A 17,530-nucleotide genomic window follows, 5' to 3' on the forward strand; every position below is an offset into this window, starting at 1 on the left:
AGAATTGCTTGAGTTGGAAGGGACTTCAAGCATCATCAAGTTCCAACCCCACTGCCACAGGCAGGGTTGCCAGCATATCACATCAAGTGCTAGATTAGATTGCCCAGGGCCTCATACAGCCTGGTCATAAACACCTCCAGGGATGGAGGATGTACAGAAAACAGCATATGTATATTCATATAAATATACAGGAACATCCAATATACAGGAACATCCCATAAATTACACAAATTTTGCAAAATACACTGTTCCATTGTGATATGTAAGAAGGAAAAGCAAACTAAATTCCCATGCAGCTATTAACGTATCTAGATTGATGAATTTTTCAGTGATAGTGAAAAATTGATTATAAATACGATTATGAGAAAACAATTATGTTATGTGCAAGGATTTTAATGTTATTTTAGATTTAAAGGCACAACTTCCCCCTTAAATGATTAAAATAAACACACACAAACTAAGATTGAAAGAGAGTAACCAAACAAATGGCTATAAGACTATCACAGGTAAATGTAGCTCCTGTCTTCAAGTTGGAATAAGCAAATTATTACACACCGATTTCTTTAAAATAATTGTTCTTAAGGAAGATAATTTTTAAATCATCCCATAAATCATAAATTCCATAAGCAAGATGAAAGTGTTGCTATATTGATGTAAATGTACACCAGCTAAAGGATGTAAAATATTTATTTAAAAAATAAAACAACTAATTCATATTAGCTGGAGTTGGATCATCCCCATTATACAAAGCAGGCAACGCTCAAAAGCCACATTAAATAAGACTTCAATAGTTTTAACTTCAAGCAGTCTACACATACTTCCTGAATAATAATAATAATAATAATAATAATAATAATAAAATCTAAGAATGTATTATTTGGAAAAGATTAGAAATTCATTGACAAATTAAAAGCATGCCGTGCAGACATTTAAGATTCTTAAGCAAAGAAGCAATCCACATAAAGGGGCTCACAAAAAATCAGAGATTTAAGAAGCTTAAAGAAGCTCACTCATTTTCATACCTCACTAAAGAAGATGCAAGTAACTGATTTCAGTCACATGTTCCTGGTGTTGCAATAAATCAAACCAAACCAACCCACCAACCACTACCAAAAGACAACAACCCCGAACTACTGTTATTTTCCTAAAATATTAATAGACTTACTTTTCTTTAAGGAAATCCACTACTCGTCTGAAGTCTGCCACGCAGTATTCTCTTCTCATGTCCATGAGCACACTGTCAGAGGCTGACTGGACTGGTATATGCAGGAAAGCATACACTCTCGGATGATTGAGAATCTTTGCCATTTCCTAACAGTTATTCAAAAAGAAAGGGAAAAAAAACAAAACAACAAAAGCTTTCAAGTATTCTGAAACTGACACATAAACCCCTTACATGGTAAATACTAGCAGTAATACTTCTGAAACCTAACAGCACTAAGTTGCAGTGGCCCAGCTGGAGAGAGTAGGGACAGGTGAAAACATCTGGAAGCAATTTTGTTTTAAAAGAAAGAACGTGGCTATGGGATTGTATTTCCTTTGAGATAGGCCTGATATTCCCTAAGTAGTATCAGTAATTCATTTAAGAGAAAAATTTAGAAGAAAATTACTGCTAAAGTCAGTGCTTTCAAACAGGGGCTGTTTTCAATTTCAGAAGATTGCAAGATTTAACTGCTTTTCTTGTCAGAGTCAAAAGAGTTCTCTATACCAATACCTGAATGCCTCTAATAGGATACTGGCAATTTGCTAATTGAAGTACATCTGATTGTTTGCAAGCCTGCTCCAAAACTAGTCTGAAATCTCTTAACTGTGTTATTACAGACGTGGGAGTTAAAAGCATTTGGGTATAGAAAGGATAGAACTCATCAGGGGGCTGCTAAAAGCAAAGGAATGGCTTGAAGAGAGGTACAGAATGTAATACATCGTGTACGAAATGACAAATACAAAACAAATAAAAGGCATAAAGAATATGCCAGCAAACCTTAAAACCAAACCCAAACCTAACCCCAGACAGACAGCTGGTATGGTGATGGAACGTTAGGTGGGGAACAGAACGCTGCAGAAATCTTTCTTTCATTTTAACTATTCACAAAATTAAGGACATAAGTCTAGCAAGAAAGTTTAATTATTTTAAATTCTGAGATAGAGCAGCATCTGAACAGTGAGCAATGTTGTAAAATATAGCCTGCTAATTTTTACCCTGCAAAATAACAAGTGAACTTCGAACACCAGAAAAAAACATTATTATGCATGTAATAAAGAAGCAAGCTTTCATTAAAGGCTTTCACTTTCCTCCTGTGCAGTGGGTATGCAGGATGCAGCCTGAGGTCAAGCACTGCTCTGCCTGCTCCCATGCCATGTGTGTTCAGCATAGTCCAGCCAGGCTCACTCAGACCATTTCTCCTTTCTTTGACAGCACAGATGTTCTGTATAATAACAAATACTGCTGCCAGGTTTAGTTGTTAAATTGCAAGTATTTACAAATTCTTTCCAGGTCATTAATCAGCAATACAGCCATGCACCTAGCCTTTTCTTCAGTATTGATATAAGGTTGGCCTAAATTGTTCAAAGAGAAAGTAAGCACCCTTGTGCCTTTTCTCCTTCAGGTACCTTCCTCTTAAAAGCACTGATTTTTAGAGCATAAACAACAACTCACTCAACACATGCCTTTCATTTGACAAACACGCGTACAAAACCTACAAACTCTAGAATCACTTTCAGAAAGCTGCTTTGAGGGTTTCTGCTTAACATCTCAGAATCACAGAATTGTAGGGGTTGGAAGGGACCTCTAGAGATCATCAAGTCCAACCCCCCTGCCAAAGCAGGCTCCCTACACCATGTCACACAGGTAGGCGTCCAGGCGGGTCTTGAATATCTCCAGAGAAGGAGACTCCACTACCTCCCTGGGCAGCCTGTTCCAGTGCTCCATCACCCTCACCGTAAAGAAGTTCTTCCACACATTCGTGTGGAACTTCCTATGCTGTAGTTTCATCCCATTACCCCTAGGTCCAGTCCCCACGCACTACTGAAAAGAGACCAGATCCTATTACAGAAGTGCTTACACGAAGCGGCTGCATTATTCAGAGGAATGCCTACTCTAGCCCAGATATGTAAACTAAATACTGAAGTAAAACTTACATGGATAGTAGAGGGTGCATGATTTCATATGGAGTAAAGGTGTGTGCAGCTGGTTCTCAGTGGAAGCCAGAGGTGAAGAACTGGCCAGCGTGCATCCACACAGATTTATGCAACTAATTTAAGGGAACCGTTTGCTTTTGTCCTTAATATTAGACATTCAGCTAGAATACATGGCTCAAATAAAACAGCACAGACCAAATTTTGTAAAACAATATCACAAAACAAAAAACTTTTCTTTAGGCTTATTTAAGCTTTAGAAAATTCTATAAAAGTTAATAAATAGCTTTCAACCAGTCATCTGATTTTTATTTATTTATTTATTTTTTGCTTATCAGTAGTATGTTTCTAAAATACCAGGAACAGCAGAAGGACTGGAATCAAGTTACCTATCACACCACTACTGCTTGACTCTCACTTCAAAACACTTCACTTGATCTTCAAAAACACATTCAAGATGCAAGAAAACAGTGAAATTCGAATTTCATAACATGTTCCTGAATCTGCTAAGTACATAAAAGTAACTCCACAACGTAGAATTAAGTCTCACTCCTCTCAAATTTGGCATACTCTGAGTAACAGCCTCTCTATCACACAATTCACTTCATGAATTCTTTTCAAGAATAATCAGCTACATAGGATTTCTAGCTACAAAAGCATTATTATATCTCAGCTTTTGTAAGGCGGGGGGTTATTTGATAGGAAAGCAATGGACACCTATCCCAAATAAGGTTAGGGAATATTATACTTAAAAATCTAAGAATTTGTTCTTTTTCTTCTTGTTTCTCTGCATTCATACTAAACAATACATTTATTTTTTTAAACTTAAAACACTGATTTTTTTTTTTTCTATGACAGTAGCAGCTTTTATGCTGCTGCAAAACTAGCAACACACTGTAGGACAGCAGGAAGCAAAAGAGCATAAGTTACTTGGATTTACCTATTAAGACTGCTTTCATTGAAAATCAGTTCACTTGGTTCTGTACTAATGTCCAGCACATAAAACGTCAAGCATTAATAGCAGAAAATTTCAACAGTAACTCCAAGTCCCTGTACACACCAAACATGTAAAAATCCTATAAGTAATAGATGTTACATATCCAAGAACCCTCATACAGTTTAGTTACTATGGTCACAGGTTTTAAGCACATTCTGGATCAAAAAACTTTTTCTACACAATAGAAGACTGTAAATGTCTTCCTATTGAACCTACAGCTACACAAACACACACTACAAGTACTTTAAGCAATATGTTCTATTGAGTGTGTTCCTGTATTTTCAGGCATAGAACTGAGTTAAAGGCCCCACTGATAAACTAGTTATCCAAGAACAGAACTATTAACTTGGTAGATTCAGCAGTGTACAAACTGAACAGACAAAAGACAGAAATACCTGATGAGACACACTGTGCGCTTCTCATTCCCTTTCTAAGTGACGCTACTGCTTGTCCCTTAAGTTATCAGTTGTAACAAGAGACTCAGAATGAGCGGTTTGAGATATCTGAATAAACCAATCTTCCAAATTTCTTAAGCACTCAGTTATAAATGGATCATTGTACCCCAAAACTGTAAGGTAAGTTCATTCTAATCTTAACATTTATCCTCCCTACACCTATAATTACACTGCGGTGGTTTCCAATAGAATATGATTAAATACCGTTATGTGTTGGACAGTCACATTCAGTGAATCCTGACAGATTTTCCCGCACCACAGATTATACACAGAATACTAGATTTCATCACTTTGTAAAACTATTAGTTAATATTCCAGGGAGAGCTTGAAGGACATCATGCATAATTGCACTTTATGGTGTCTCAACATTCTACACTTAACATCTGTTTCCTGTTGTTACACATACGCATTTTTCAAGTAAAGTGTTTCGCATTACTAGATACAATTACATACTTCAGCTAGTAGGAAAAAATGCAATACTTTATTTCCATCTGGAAACAATAAGGGAAAGACTTTTTGAAATCATAAGACTGTGAAAGAAAATTTTCTGTCTTTTTTCATGACTGAAGCAGCTGATCGCCTTGCACCTTTCCCTTCCCCTTCCCCCAGTGGAATCTACTACTACCTACACGGAAACGTTTCATGCAGGAAAATAACAATAAAAATAATAAAGTATTACAATTTAGTTTAAGCTGACTTGAGAAAAAGTTGCCTAGATTTGGATTCTAACGACATGTGTGAGAGACCCTCTGGGATACTGATCATGTAGGAAATAATTTTTATTCCAGTTCTTAGCAGCTGGAAACATCTGAACACAAGGCCAGAAAGGTTTTTATCTAGTCACTGTATTTCATCCCAGCATCTACAATATAAGAACCATCTCACCAGAAAGTCAGTCCTGATGTTTGTAATGACACCACACAAAACTACAGAGAATCAGAGCCAATAAATGTAAATATCCATGCATCTACATGTCACTCTCCCCCAAAGCAGGCAGAAGTCCAGTGTTTGAATTCTGCCTCATGTTCAAGTTACAGTGGTACGAGCAACTTGCTTTCTAAAAAAAACAAAAAAACAAAAAAACAAAAAAACACATTCTCTGCCAAATGTGAAGTCCAATAAAACGTTCATCCATATGGAAACGTGACAAAATGGCACTCCCTCAAAACTCCTTTCCCTTGTGGCAGATGTTAGCGTGAGATGTGTGATGAGGGCTCTCTGCTGGCAGTTGCCACCCAGAAGCCCAGTGGTGCTACCCCCAGCACATTCTGGCCAAAAACCAAGTGACTGTGGTCCACTTCATAAATCCTCTACAGTGGAATCCAAAAACAAATGTGATCTAGTGACGAAGGCATAGCAGTGACAACACTGAATGAGAATGGACAGCCTGCAATGAATCTGAACTGGGAGCCCCTCATGCTTCCATTTTCATCTCCAAGGAATTGGACTGTGAAAATCCAAGAATATACAGAATGTATGACACACCTCCCCAGGGAAGTTTTTTGGAATGCAATGAAGGGACATAAGGAAGCTGAATGCTGGACAAGCTGAGTGGCAGCCTCTGTCCCAGGTAATGACATGACATACATGGCCAGTCTAAACGGCCTGCAAGGATAAATGATTACTACTTCACACAGGTCCAACTGATGGAACTTGAACCTTAACATCAAATCTTTGGGTTGCAAGACAAAGAGCAAAAATTTGTTTTGCCTTACAAGAAAAATGCTGACAGCATTACCAAACAAAGGATGGATATCAGTTTAGGCCACCCCCAGAAATGGAGATAAACTAGGCTACGAGACAAGACATGCTGATAGAAGTATTAGTGAGAGTCATTTGCTCTGCCCTATCTGTTGCCAGCTGTTCCTCTAGCTGCAGGATTTTTCTGCTGCTTCCAATCTCACAAAACAGAAAATCCTAACCAGTTAAGTAATTTCCCCTCCCCCCCCCCCCACCCCCCGCCCCCGCCCCCTTGTGATTATTAAGCCTAATATTTTAAAAATCAAACTGAGCCAAAGCACATCCCTTCAAAAATCTGTTATATCTTCCTTTATCAAAAGGAAGGCTAAGAGGAGTTCTTGTAAAGAAGTGACATCCAGACAATAACATTAAGCAATACTGTATTTCACAGACCAACACTCCAGTCGAGGTCTGCTGAAAAGAAACTATTTGCAGAGGACCGTTTATGTATTTATCTAATAAAAACAGTAATTCTCAGCACAGATATCCAAACCTAGGTTCCTGAAATACCTATTGATAAGAAAATTGGCATCCCTGTCCTAACCTGCATTCCAGCATTAAAAAGGGACTGACTTTACATTGGGTTAAAATGAAGCACTTCTGCTTTACATAAGGCTGATTATTACTTGGCTTCTCTGAAACTGTGAGCCCAATTACAACACTAGAGTCTCCACACTTGTGACTCCAAAATCCAGTGAGAGACAGGCCTTACCATCATGACACCGATTTCTTCAAAGTATTGAGGATCTTCAGTTCCCACCTGAACTGATGCAAGGTGTTTGGTTGGAAACAAGCAGTAAACAAACAGTTCTGCCTTTAAAAAGATGGCAACTCTTGAAGCCATCACTACAATCACAGAGAGACTTGATGTAGCTTCAGAGGGCTGTTCGTCCACCTTCAGTAAACTGATTCACTTGAAGGTAAAAATGTACATTTAATTAACTGCTGGAGCAATGGCTTAATGACTTATAATCAGCCAACCAAATAGTTAACGTTAATTTCTTCTGAAATGATTAATTCTGATCTGTAAGAAAATACATACCTTTTTCATTTTCTCCAAGGTGCTCCCTAATTTCTCATCATTAAGCACTACACTAATGGAATATTTTCTTCCTAAGGTAAATTAATATTCCTCTTTGCAATATACATTAGAAACACACGAAGACATTCCCTAACAAGGTGATTTATTGCAGTAGCACAGTGCTGCATTAAATAACTTTCCCTCTCAATCATATGTTATGCTGTCTAACAAAACCTTGACAAACTTTAAATGTAAATAGAGGTACACACATACAATAAGTAAATAGGACTATTGCTCTAACTTTTTGTCTTCAGAACCCTGCATCAGGGACATGGATCACTAGTTACCTTGTCAACTTGTCAGACAAAAGAATTGATGGTTTCTGCTCAGAAGGAAGTCACAAAATGTATGGCACACCACATCGTAGCTCCAGTGCACCAAGACAGATCAGTATCAGGAAGCTTCCCTGTTGTTTCCCTCTACTCAATATGATCGTGTGCAATGCCTCAAAAAACACCTATTTACTAGGTAGCAAAAGAAAAGGAACTTTACCAGTGAAAATAAATAATGGAAGGTTATAATCAGAACCCAAACTTCTAGGCAACTACTATCAGCTTCTTTCTTCCATAGATACCAAACTAGTTGATTTAAATTTCATGGCAAAATAATACCAAACATTCAAAGCTATAATGGAAAGACTGATACTGTAGAATTTAAGTTCTTCTGAATCTCATCCTCATTTAACATAACTAATATCATTTAGAGACTAGGTAGAAGGGATTTTATTTCCTCAACTCAGAATAGCAGAGAAACACAAAACCAACAGCCTCATGTAGTTTTATTCCAAATTTCTAGAATACATTTCCTTTTCTGCATTTTTAAATTCAAGAAGAATTGTTTCAAAAAAAAAAAAAAAAAGAAAAAAAAGAAAAAAAAGGAAAAAAAAATCAAACTTTTTTTAAAAAATGCCGAAGCCTAATAAAGCAAGCAGTCTCGGTTTTCAGAGTAAGAACAAATACTAAGAGAATATGGTACAATTTGCTGTGAGCTACATTTTTGGCATCAACTTCTACCCTAATGCCCTAAAATGTATGGTAACAGCTAAAATTCTCATTTCATACACATAATATCTGGTCTTTGAACAAACAGGTCCATTAATGGTGATTTTGATTTTCTGCTGGTAATCCATCTGAAATAAAACTCAGCTCCAAAGGTCTACTACAAAGTAATTGACAGACACGTGATGCTCAGCCCAAAACAGAGGATCTCTCTGTATTTGAGTCTTCTTCATTTTTAATGCTATCTAAAATTGAAGACAAACATTTGGATGAACAAATCTTTCCTAATGTACAGCTAACATTTATAGTTTTAACTGGTCAAAAGCAGTGTTACTTAATGTTAACCCCTTTCACCAACATGAATTTTTATGCACAAATTATTAAATCCAGCAAAGCATTAGCAGCACACATAACATCACCAGTTTTCACAGAATCACTGAATTGTAGGGGTTGGAAGGGACCTCTAGAGATCATCGAGTCCAACCCCCCCACCAAAGCAGGTTCCCTACACCACATCGCACAGGTAGGCATCCAGGAGGGTCTTGAATATCTCCAGAGAAGGAGACTCCACCACCTCCCGGGGCAGCCTGTTCCAGTGCTCCGTCACCCTCACTGTAAAGAAGTTCTTCCGCACATTCGTGTGGAACTTCTATGCTGTAGTTTCATCCCATTACCCCTAGTCCGCACTACGGAAAAGAGACCAGCCTCGCCACTATGGCCCCCACACCTCAGGTATTTATAAACCTGGATCAAATCCCCTCTCAGCCAATTTTGATGGAGAAGTGAATCTTGCATAAGTAAAGCAGTTCTTTCTGCCACGTTTTTCAAAGCATTTTTTTTCCAGTAACGTTATGAAGAGCAGCTTCATTCCCATCACCACAAATGCTCCTTTCTACACTATCTTAAAGCAAACTTCTATTGTTTATCAAAGTTCCCGATTAAATATTTCATGAAGATTTTAAAAGTACTCAAGATTTACAAATACAACATAAAAACTTCAACAAGATTAAGATGGGTTCTTGCCTGACATTTATTAAGCCAAATCATTCTACCAGTTTACAACAAACACATCACCACTCATTTGTTTCCATTAGTAGCTGCTGAGTCTGAGATCTTAAAACTTTAGATTAGACAAAATGGTGCAACTTAACTCAAAGTACAGCAGAGATTATTCATTCCTTTCCTAATCTCACATTATTCAAAAGCACATTAATTCTGCAGTGAATTCATCACTGAAACAGTTACATTACACCGGGCTTTAGGAAGTAATTTCAAGAAAATAAACTATATTTGGAAACTCCAGAGATAAAGAGCAATCTGGAATACATAAGTTAAACAAAGATGTACACATAGCCTCTGTAAGACAAATAAGTATTTATCAGTTTAACAAAGGAGGCTATAGGACAGCTTTTTTACCCTCCTTTCTCAGAAGCCCAGATGCAATTACTCTGCTCCCCCTTCACTTTATAGCTTAGATTTCTTTCAGTTTACTGCCAGCAAAACAAACACGGATTACACATAGACAACCACGTAATCACAGCAAGGGACAGTTGCATGGCCCACCAACTACAAAACACTACAAAATACATGGCAGTAAGATGTCAGAGACTTAAGTATTCATTTATTTAAATGTATGCCACAGTTTTCATTTTTTCCTAGTCAAATCGATCTATTTTAATTGGTGCTTTCAAAGGCAAAAATCTATAAAAATAACAAAAATACAAGAAACATGACAAATACACACCCTACAGGCCTTTAATTCCTGAAATCACGATGCCCTTTTATTTGCTGTTGAAGAATGTCTGTAAATGCATTTCAAACCTGCTTACACTTTGGCTTTTTGAAAACTTCAGCTTAGATAAAACATTCAAAAATGTCTAGTGAACCCTTGGAGAACAAAAAAGAACAACATGGAGAAAAAGAAAAAGGATTCAGTAATTCTACTGTAATACATATCTATGTGCTGTGTCAGAATGTGCTTGAGGAAGCCAGCTGTATGGTATCAGCTTCAGTGAGGTTAACGAACATAAACACTGAGCTGACACGAAAAATCAAAGCAAAAGAGCAAAGAAATACTGCTGCTAGTCGGGGTACACTTGGTATTCCTTAAGCATCTGAAGACTCTGCCACCATGCAGACTCCATCTCAATGGCTGATGTATCACTAAATCGTTCTGAATTAATAACAGAGATAAAGTCCACAGATGGCATATGGTATACTTTGAGATAGACTCATTTTGACAGGTGACAAAGAAGACTACTCATCTCATTATGTGAAATTAAGCACTTATGGGAATGGCAGGTGTGAAGTGCCTCCTTTATGCAGATTTGGAAGCATCCCATCACTCACAGAAAGCACTGTAGTAAAATCATAGACAAATCTGGAAGCAGAGACGGCGTTAAATCTGCAAGGGAAGTAAGAAAAGGCTGAGATGAAAGCCCCTGCCCTCTCAATCTGGATGATCCACATTCCCTCCTAATATGACCAGAATCTCAGATACTGAATCAGAAGTTATTAAAACAAACAAACAAAAAAAAGAAACAACAAGGAAAAATAAAGTATATGTAAGACAAAAATCAGTCTCTAGCACTACTCCAACAAACATTAATTTCAACCAGCTATACATTTAGACCATTTTTTTACTTTTTAGACTAACTCCTATTCCCCTTTTATCTAATACTACTGTTTTAAGGGATTTTTCCTAACCCTCTTGCTTCATCCATCACTGTAGGTGGACATAAAACACTGTCTCACCAGAGGGTTAGTCAGTAACTCCATAACACGATAGTGGATAAATGCCTCGAGGTTATTTTTGAAGTGGGTTGTACAACCTTATACCAGTTTTGGTATGCACTGATACAAGAGGATGATAACAACTCCATCTGGCAGTCTGTGTACTTTAGCAGTAGCCCTGCACAAATACACATGGCTTACAGTACACAAAGGGTAACTCCACACCTGTGCACTTATTACAGGATTTGCAAGAATTATAAAGTAGCTCCTAATACTACCATTTTATAACTCTTCCAAGCTAAGACATATTTCCCTAACCAAAAGTCATGCCAATTTACTAAAATTTTATGCCACAAAAGTAAGATACCAAATTTTTCCCAATGTCAAGTGCCATCAGCACATTAGGTGATGGGAAATCTCAAAATCTTGGCTTGAGACCAAACTTAAAACAAGAAAGCTGCATGCTACATAATGCTTACATCAATCAGATGGCAAAGATTGAGAAAGCCCTCTGGGAAACAAAACACTGCCTCCTTAGGCACACCAAAGGAAGAAAATCAAGCACATCCTTGGCAGCTCAATTGCAAACTCCACCAAATTCCTTCTCACTGCCTTAGAACCACAGGCAAAAGAAACAATTTTGGGGTCTCAGTTCTTTCAATTGTTTTAAACACAGCAAATAACCCTCCACAATACCAAGAGATGTCATACAGAAGCCAGTATCATTGGTTGTATTCGCATTAATATTGTGGTTCAAAGCAGCTGTGAAATGCTGAAGTGAAATACCCAACCAACTCCTTCCCATCTATGGGCTTGTTCAGTCTATAGAAACATTTTTAGGTGTACAAACTGAACTAACTTCAGAGGAAACCTGAACAATACAATAAATATGCTCCAATCCCTCAGCAGGAAAAGAGGGATTCAAAACAATGTATTCGCTATTTGAGGAGGTCTGGAACATATATACATAAGGGCAGACGTTTAGTTGAGGGGAATAAATTTATTTTGAAGTAAAAACTAAAAATGCATATAAAGCAGATTCAATGACTTCTTTACTGCATTCTTAAATTTCTTGTTCTGCTACTTCTTAATATAAACACAAACATCAAATGCAGCTGAACAAAACATTAGAGAAAAAACTTCTGTATAAACACTACCCAAGGAAGTTCAACTCAAATAATAAAGGCCCTTTTTCTAATGATTGTGCTCACTATGCATTATATCAAAAATTTCTTAATATTTTGCACAACTGTAAAAAACTGCAAAGTTCCCCAAATGTTTTTCTTTGCAAACAACAAATTCCAACTGGAAAATATGTGATTGATGCTCATCGCAAAACTATCTATGCTACACAAATGTTTAAGTATAGAAGGAGCCAGTACCACCGTATTTACTCAATTAAAACCTAAAAGTACTAACTGGTATCTAAACAAACCTTCACAAGTATGACAATGAATTTCACAAGATAATGGCAAACATCTTGTTATTTCATGAAACAATAAATGCCTTTGAGGACAAAGGTGCACTTCCCTGACTAATATCTGAAGACACTGGGTATGCTCAGTATTTTAAATCACAGAATCACCACGGCTGGAAAAGACCTGTAGCATCATCTAGTTCAACCATCCCCCTACAATCAATATTGTCCCACTAAAACACGACTCTTCATACAACATCTAAACATTTCTTAACACCTCATGTTCAAGGCACAGTGACTCAACCACCTACCCGGCAAGCCCATTCCAGTGCCTGACCACATTTTCAGAAAGGAAATTTTTCCTGATATCCAACCTGAACCTTCTCTGGTGCTACTTGAGGCTACCCAACCAGTCCTGTCACTTGTTACGCAGAAGAGGTCAACCCCCCACCTCACCACACCACAACCTCTCTTCAGGTAGTTGTAGAAAGCAATAGGTCTCCCCTGAGCCTCCTCTTCTCCAGACTAAACAATCCCTGCTCCCTCAGCCACTCCTCATAAGTCCTGTGCTCTGGACCTGTCACAGCCTCATTGCCCTTCTCTGGACACACTCCAGGGCCTCCATGTTTTTCTTGTAGTGAAGGGCTCAAAACTGAACACCATGCTTGATGTGTGGCCTCATCAGAGATAAGTACAGAGGGACAATCACCTCATATAAAACCTGAAATTGACTCCCTGACTTCACTCACCTTTAACTCCTCCTCTGCTCTAATCCTACTGCTCCTGGCCTAGGCAAAGCTGTCCTCTTCCTTCCCTCATGCCAGCCTCCAGCATCAGCCAAAGAATCAGCAGAGCTATTGTTAAGCAGCTTTTTTGCTGACTGCCTATCAGAACCAGAAGCAGAAGAAACACTCCTATGATAAGTCAGTCACATTTCTATTCTGCTTTTGTTTCCAAGGAACCCATAAATGAGTGCGGACACTACACAAATAAGTTGAGACCCAAAGGGCCACAACCCAGCCACAAACTTGGGCATACAGTGCTATGGAAACACTGTCATCAGCTTCAGCAGATCTCTAATCAAAACCCCATCAACTGTATAGTTTTCAGGCAGACGATATCTAAGAATACGTTTATGAAATAATTTTCTTTTTTGGCATGGTGGTGAGAAATGAAGAGCTCATAATCACTTTTTCACACCTGCAAATAAATTTCCATCTCTAAATAGCTGTACAACTCTGTATTCATCTACACATCTCTGTTCTTTTGATTTACCGTCTCCTCCCATGCAGACAAGTGAAAGGCACAGGGAATATAGCAAAGAGTTCAAGAAACCTATAAATTACAAGCATACAATTAAGCAAGTGACCTGATGTTTTCAATTATCGGAGATTAAAATCCAGGGCTATTGGAAGGAAAATAGAAGGGAAATAGCGATATGTAAAATGTCTTAAAATTGACATTCAAGTGAAATAAAAAAGAAAAAAAAAAAAAAAGAAAAAAAAAAAGAAAAAAGCAGATCTAGTGATAATGGAATTCATACAACATTACAAATTAACATCTAAAATGTATAGAGTCTTTGAAAACTGGTAGTTTTAAAACACTTAAGAATGAGAGTGTTATTGGACAAAACAAAAGTCATACAAACTGTTAGTTTGGGAGGTTACAAGAATAAGAGAGACAAAGTTGGAAAAACATGTCACTGGGGGCTAAGATTCAATAAATTTGGTACAAATTGAATGTGAAGCAAAATTGTTGATTTAGCTGCATCTTTAACTCAGTCCAGATCTTAACATGAATTCATGTTTTTACATGACTGCTGCTATTTTATGCCACTTATCAGACATGTTCTTTAATAAAGTGAAATAAACCCTTGAACAGCAGATGCATACATACAGTTGTGCGCAAATGCTGCAAATTTCTAATTTCTAAAGAAGATGAATGGAATAAATGTTTCCCTTTTATTGGACACACACAATAAATAAATAAATTTTCCCATATGTATTTTTTCCCCTCAGAAAGCCAAGCACTACCTTAATTAGCAACACACTACCTACCAAATTAAAGCAAAGCAAATGTAGCACCTTTTTAAAACAGTTAATGGAAGATGTTTATAACCCATAAAATGGCTTGATAGCTTTCCTAGCAGATAACAGAGCTACATCTGGGTTTTATCCTAATCAACTGACATGAAGGCTAATGAACTTCTCATTTAATTCTTTTGTTTTTAAAATAAATCATAGTATTACTCTTTCCTCAACTGGAAACTTAAAAGCACATTCCCCATAAAAGGTTTATTTTGTCTGGTAAAAATGTATACAGGAGACTGCCCAACATTCCAGAGCGATCTTTCATAGATACATGCTCAGAAAAGGGGAGTGGACAGAAAAGCAGAAGGTAAAATAGCTTTTACAAATTCAGGTCGAAAAATTATCAGAATTATTTCACCAAGTTACAAGCTACAGAATTTTTAGGCATACATTGAAAACATCAATATGAGTAAAACACTCTCCAAAAATAATATATAGACTGGAAATAGTATGTAACTTAAGAGGACAAGCAACAGCAGATGTTGCTGTAGTACTAACAGTTAGTACTGTGTACACAAAATGCATGTTCTGCAAAGCAACGTCAAAAATGTACATTTTCAGGTCTTTCTGAATCCCCTTACATCCATTTTTAAAGAGATCTGAGTCCTTTCCTAACTGAAAGTAAGATCAAGGACAGTCCGAACTACTGCACTGTGTAGAAAAATGAGAAAACCAAAGGCTACAGACCATAAATCAAATAATTCACAGATTAGCGAAACACAGTAAGACCACTACTGACTGAAGGAATGTATCAGGGTTTCTCTGAAAGTAATGCCTCCTATTTCATTAAGTTGGCCCACAATATCAAAGGCAGACAGTGATATGGCAGCAGAGGTTGAATCTTCCTGACAATATTCTGTCACATTTTGTTGCCCTGTGACAGATGGTAGCAGAGGGGCAGTCTGACAAAACAGCATCTGACATGCAAGTGGGCATGAAGCAAAGGAGTACAGTTGAATTAATCCATGTGGAACACATTACACTGATTGACATTCATCAACACTTGCTGAATGTTGATAGAGACCAAACAGTGGATGTGAGCACAGTGAGGCAGTGGTGATGTGTTTCAGCAGTGGTGACAGCAACAACAGGTCACCTCTGCTGGAGCAGACTGTTATGAGTGCAGCATGCAGGCTCTTGCTCAAGGTAGGCAAAAATGCATAGCTAATGGTGGTGACTAGTGTTTTACAGGTGAGAATTTTGTCTATCAAACAGTGTTACTGTATCTGTTATTGTTTCCATCAAAATAAATAGGAAGTATTACTTCCATAGTGACCTATGTAAAACACCTTCTGCCTTGCCCAGCTTTTATCAAAATTAAGATGAATGTAGTGCACCTTAGCTGGGGAGGACAGTTGTTTTAATCAGTTGCCGGAAACAAGAAAAGAAAATCCCTCTGGGAGTACTCACAAGTTGTGCAGCAGGACAAAAGCAGCAGTCTATACCAAAACACTTTTTATAACATGAGTTAAAACGAAAACCAACACAGTGAAAATTAATAGCAGCCTTGTTTGCTTTTGCATAAAATGCTTTTTGAAGAACGCAAAGCTGTACAACCAAACAACTTCCTAAAGATTTTAATTCAGATTGTTTTTAAGGCTCTGTCTGACTGAAGTGCATGTTAAGCTAAAGAATAAAAGAAGAGACAAGAAGTTTCTCGGGAGTTCTCTGAAAACTGCATTCTTTAGCTCATGAAAAACCGTTCACTCCTACCAAGATAAGATTCCTTGCTTCAAATGGGAGAAGTACAGTATTAGTATTATAGCAGAAGAGGAAGTAGCTACAGCATTCAGATGAAAGATGTCAAAGACAGCATTTTTAAGAAGATCTCAATGCACCCTCTTAATTCTGCAATGTCTTAAGAAAAGCAGCACAGACAACAGTTATTCTGTCTGGATAGAACTGACACATAGGGCTACAAAATTTACTTTAAACAACCACCTTTGTTTCGGGACAGAATCTAACCAAACCAACCCATGTTTGAGACTAAGCTCTCTTTGTGCTTCACATATACAATACTCATTCAAATTCACATCGTTGTTCACATTGTTTCTGATCTGATTGAACTACTTTGTTGTTTTTCTTATGCAGACACATACTTAGAATTACCATTTTTTAAACATGGAAGCTCTCCATACACTCAGAATAGCATCTGACAAACAGATATGAATATCTTGTTTTGCAAGGCCTGCTTACAGTGTTTTTGGGAATATTCATCTGGGATGTAACAGGATGACAACTTTAATCCAAGAGTCCATTGCCTGCTAATGACATTTGCTTTAGTTCTTGAAAACAGAGGATAGGTACAGAAGCCGAGCATCACTATAATGAAGCTCCATAGGTCAGGGACCTCAGCAATATTATCATTTCAAAATGATTTGAATATCTTATTATCTAGATAACTTGCTGTGTCAGGTAAATGGCTTAACCCTATTAGTGCAATTCTATAAATTTACTTGCAGTCTGTAAATTTTTAAGCTACCACTTAAAATAAAATGCATTATATACAAGGTTCCACACTGACTCCATCAATAAATGTCTAGCGTATAAATAATTTTCTTTCCTTCCTTACCTCCAGATGCTCTAAAATATAGGGAGGATTTGTCATGCCAAGCCTCAGCATAGCTCCCTCAGGAATAGCTTCAACCAGCTTCCACAGAAGCGTAGGGAGGTCTGTGCCAATGTCTCTGCCATAAGCCCCCGTGTCTTCACTGGTCAGCCATATCTCACAAACACCCTCTGTGAATAAAAGATGAAGATAATTAACAGATCTGTTTTAGAGCTGTTTATTTTATCATACAGCTGCTCACTCTTTTTAATGCAGGATTTCACAATGCCATTATGCATCCAGACTAGGTTTTCAATTGTAAGGGGGAGGGAAGGA

The 17,530-nt window shown here is 37.5% G+C and overlaps 1 protein-coding gene across 13 annotated transcripts in view; it reads right to left on the reverse strand.

Annotated features, from left to right (window-relative positions):
- Positions 1–17,530, reverse strand: part of CDKAL1 (CDKAL1 threonylcarbamoyladenosine tRNA methylthiotransferase) — a 316,695-nt gene that overhangs the window by 115,365 nt on the left and 183,800 nt on the right. For 11 of the 13 annotated variants that reach the window (XM_085540130.1, XM_015854755.3, XM_085540128.1 and 8 more), the window contains 2 exons: positions 17,219–17,385; positions 1,166–1,311 (listed from right to left, as the gene is read on the reverse strand). In XM_085540130.1, coding sequence (XP_085396256.1) covers positions 1,166–1,311; positions 17,219–17,269 — 197 coding nt within the window. In that variant the 5' untranslated portion in view covers positions 17,270–17,385. The remainder of the gene's footprint in view (positions 1–1,165; positions 1,312–17,218; positions 17,386–17,530) is intronic. The other 2 variants (XR_014943540.1, XR_014943539.1) reach the window with 1 other exon arrangement.

The sequence above is a fragment of the Coturnix japonica genome, chromosome 2 (genome assembly GCF_054131305.1).
Source record: "Coturnix japonica strain WE chromosome 2, WE-NBRP24, whole genome shotgun sequence".
Classification (NCBI taxonomy): Eukaryota; Metazoa; Chordata; class Aves; order Galliformes; family Phasianidae; genus Coturnix; species Coturnix japonica.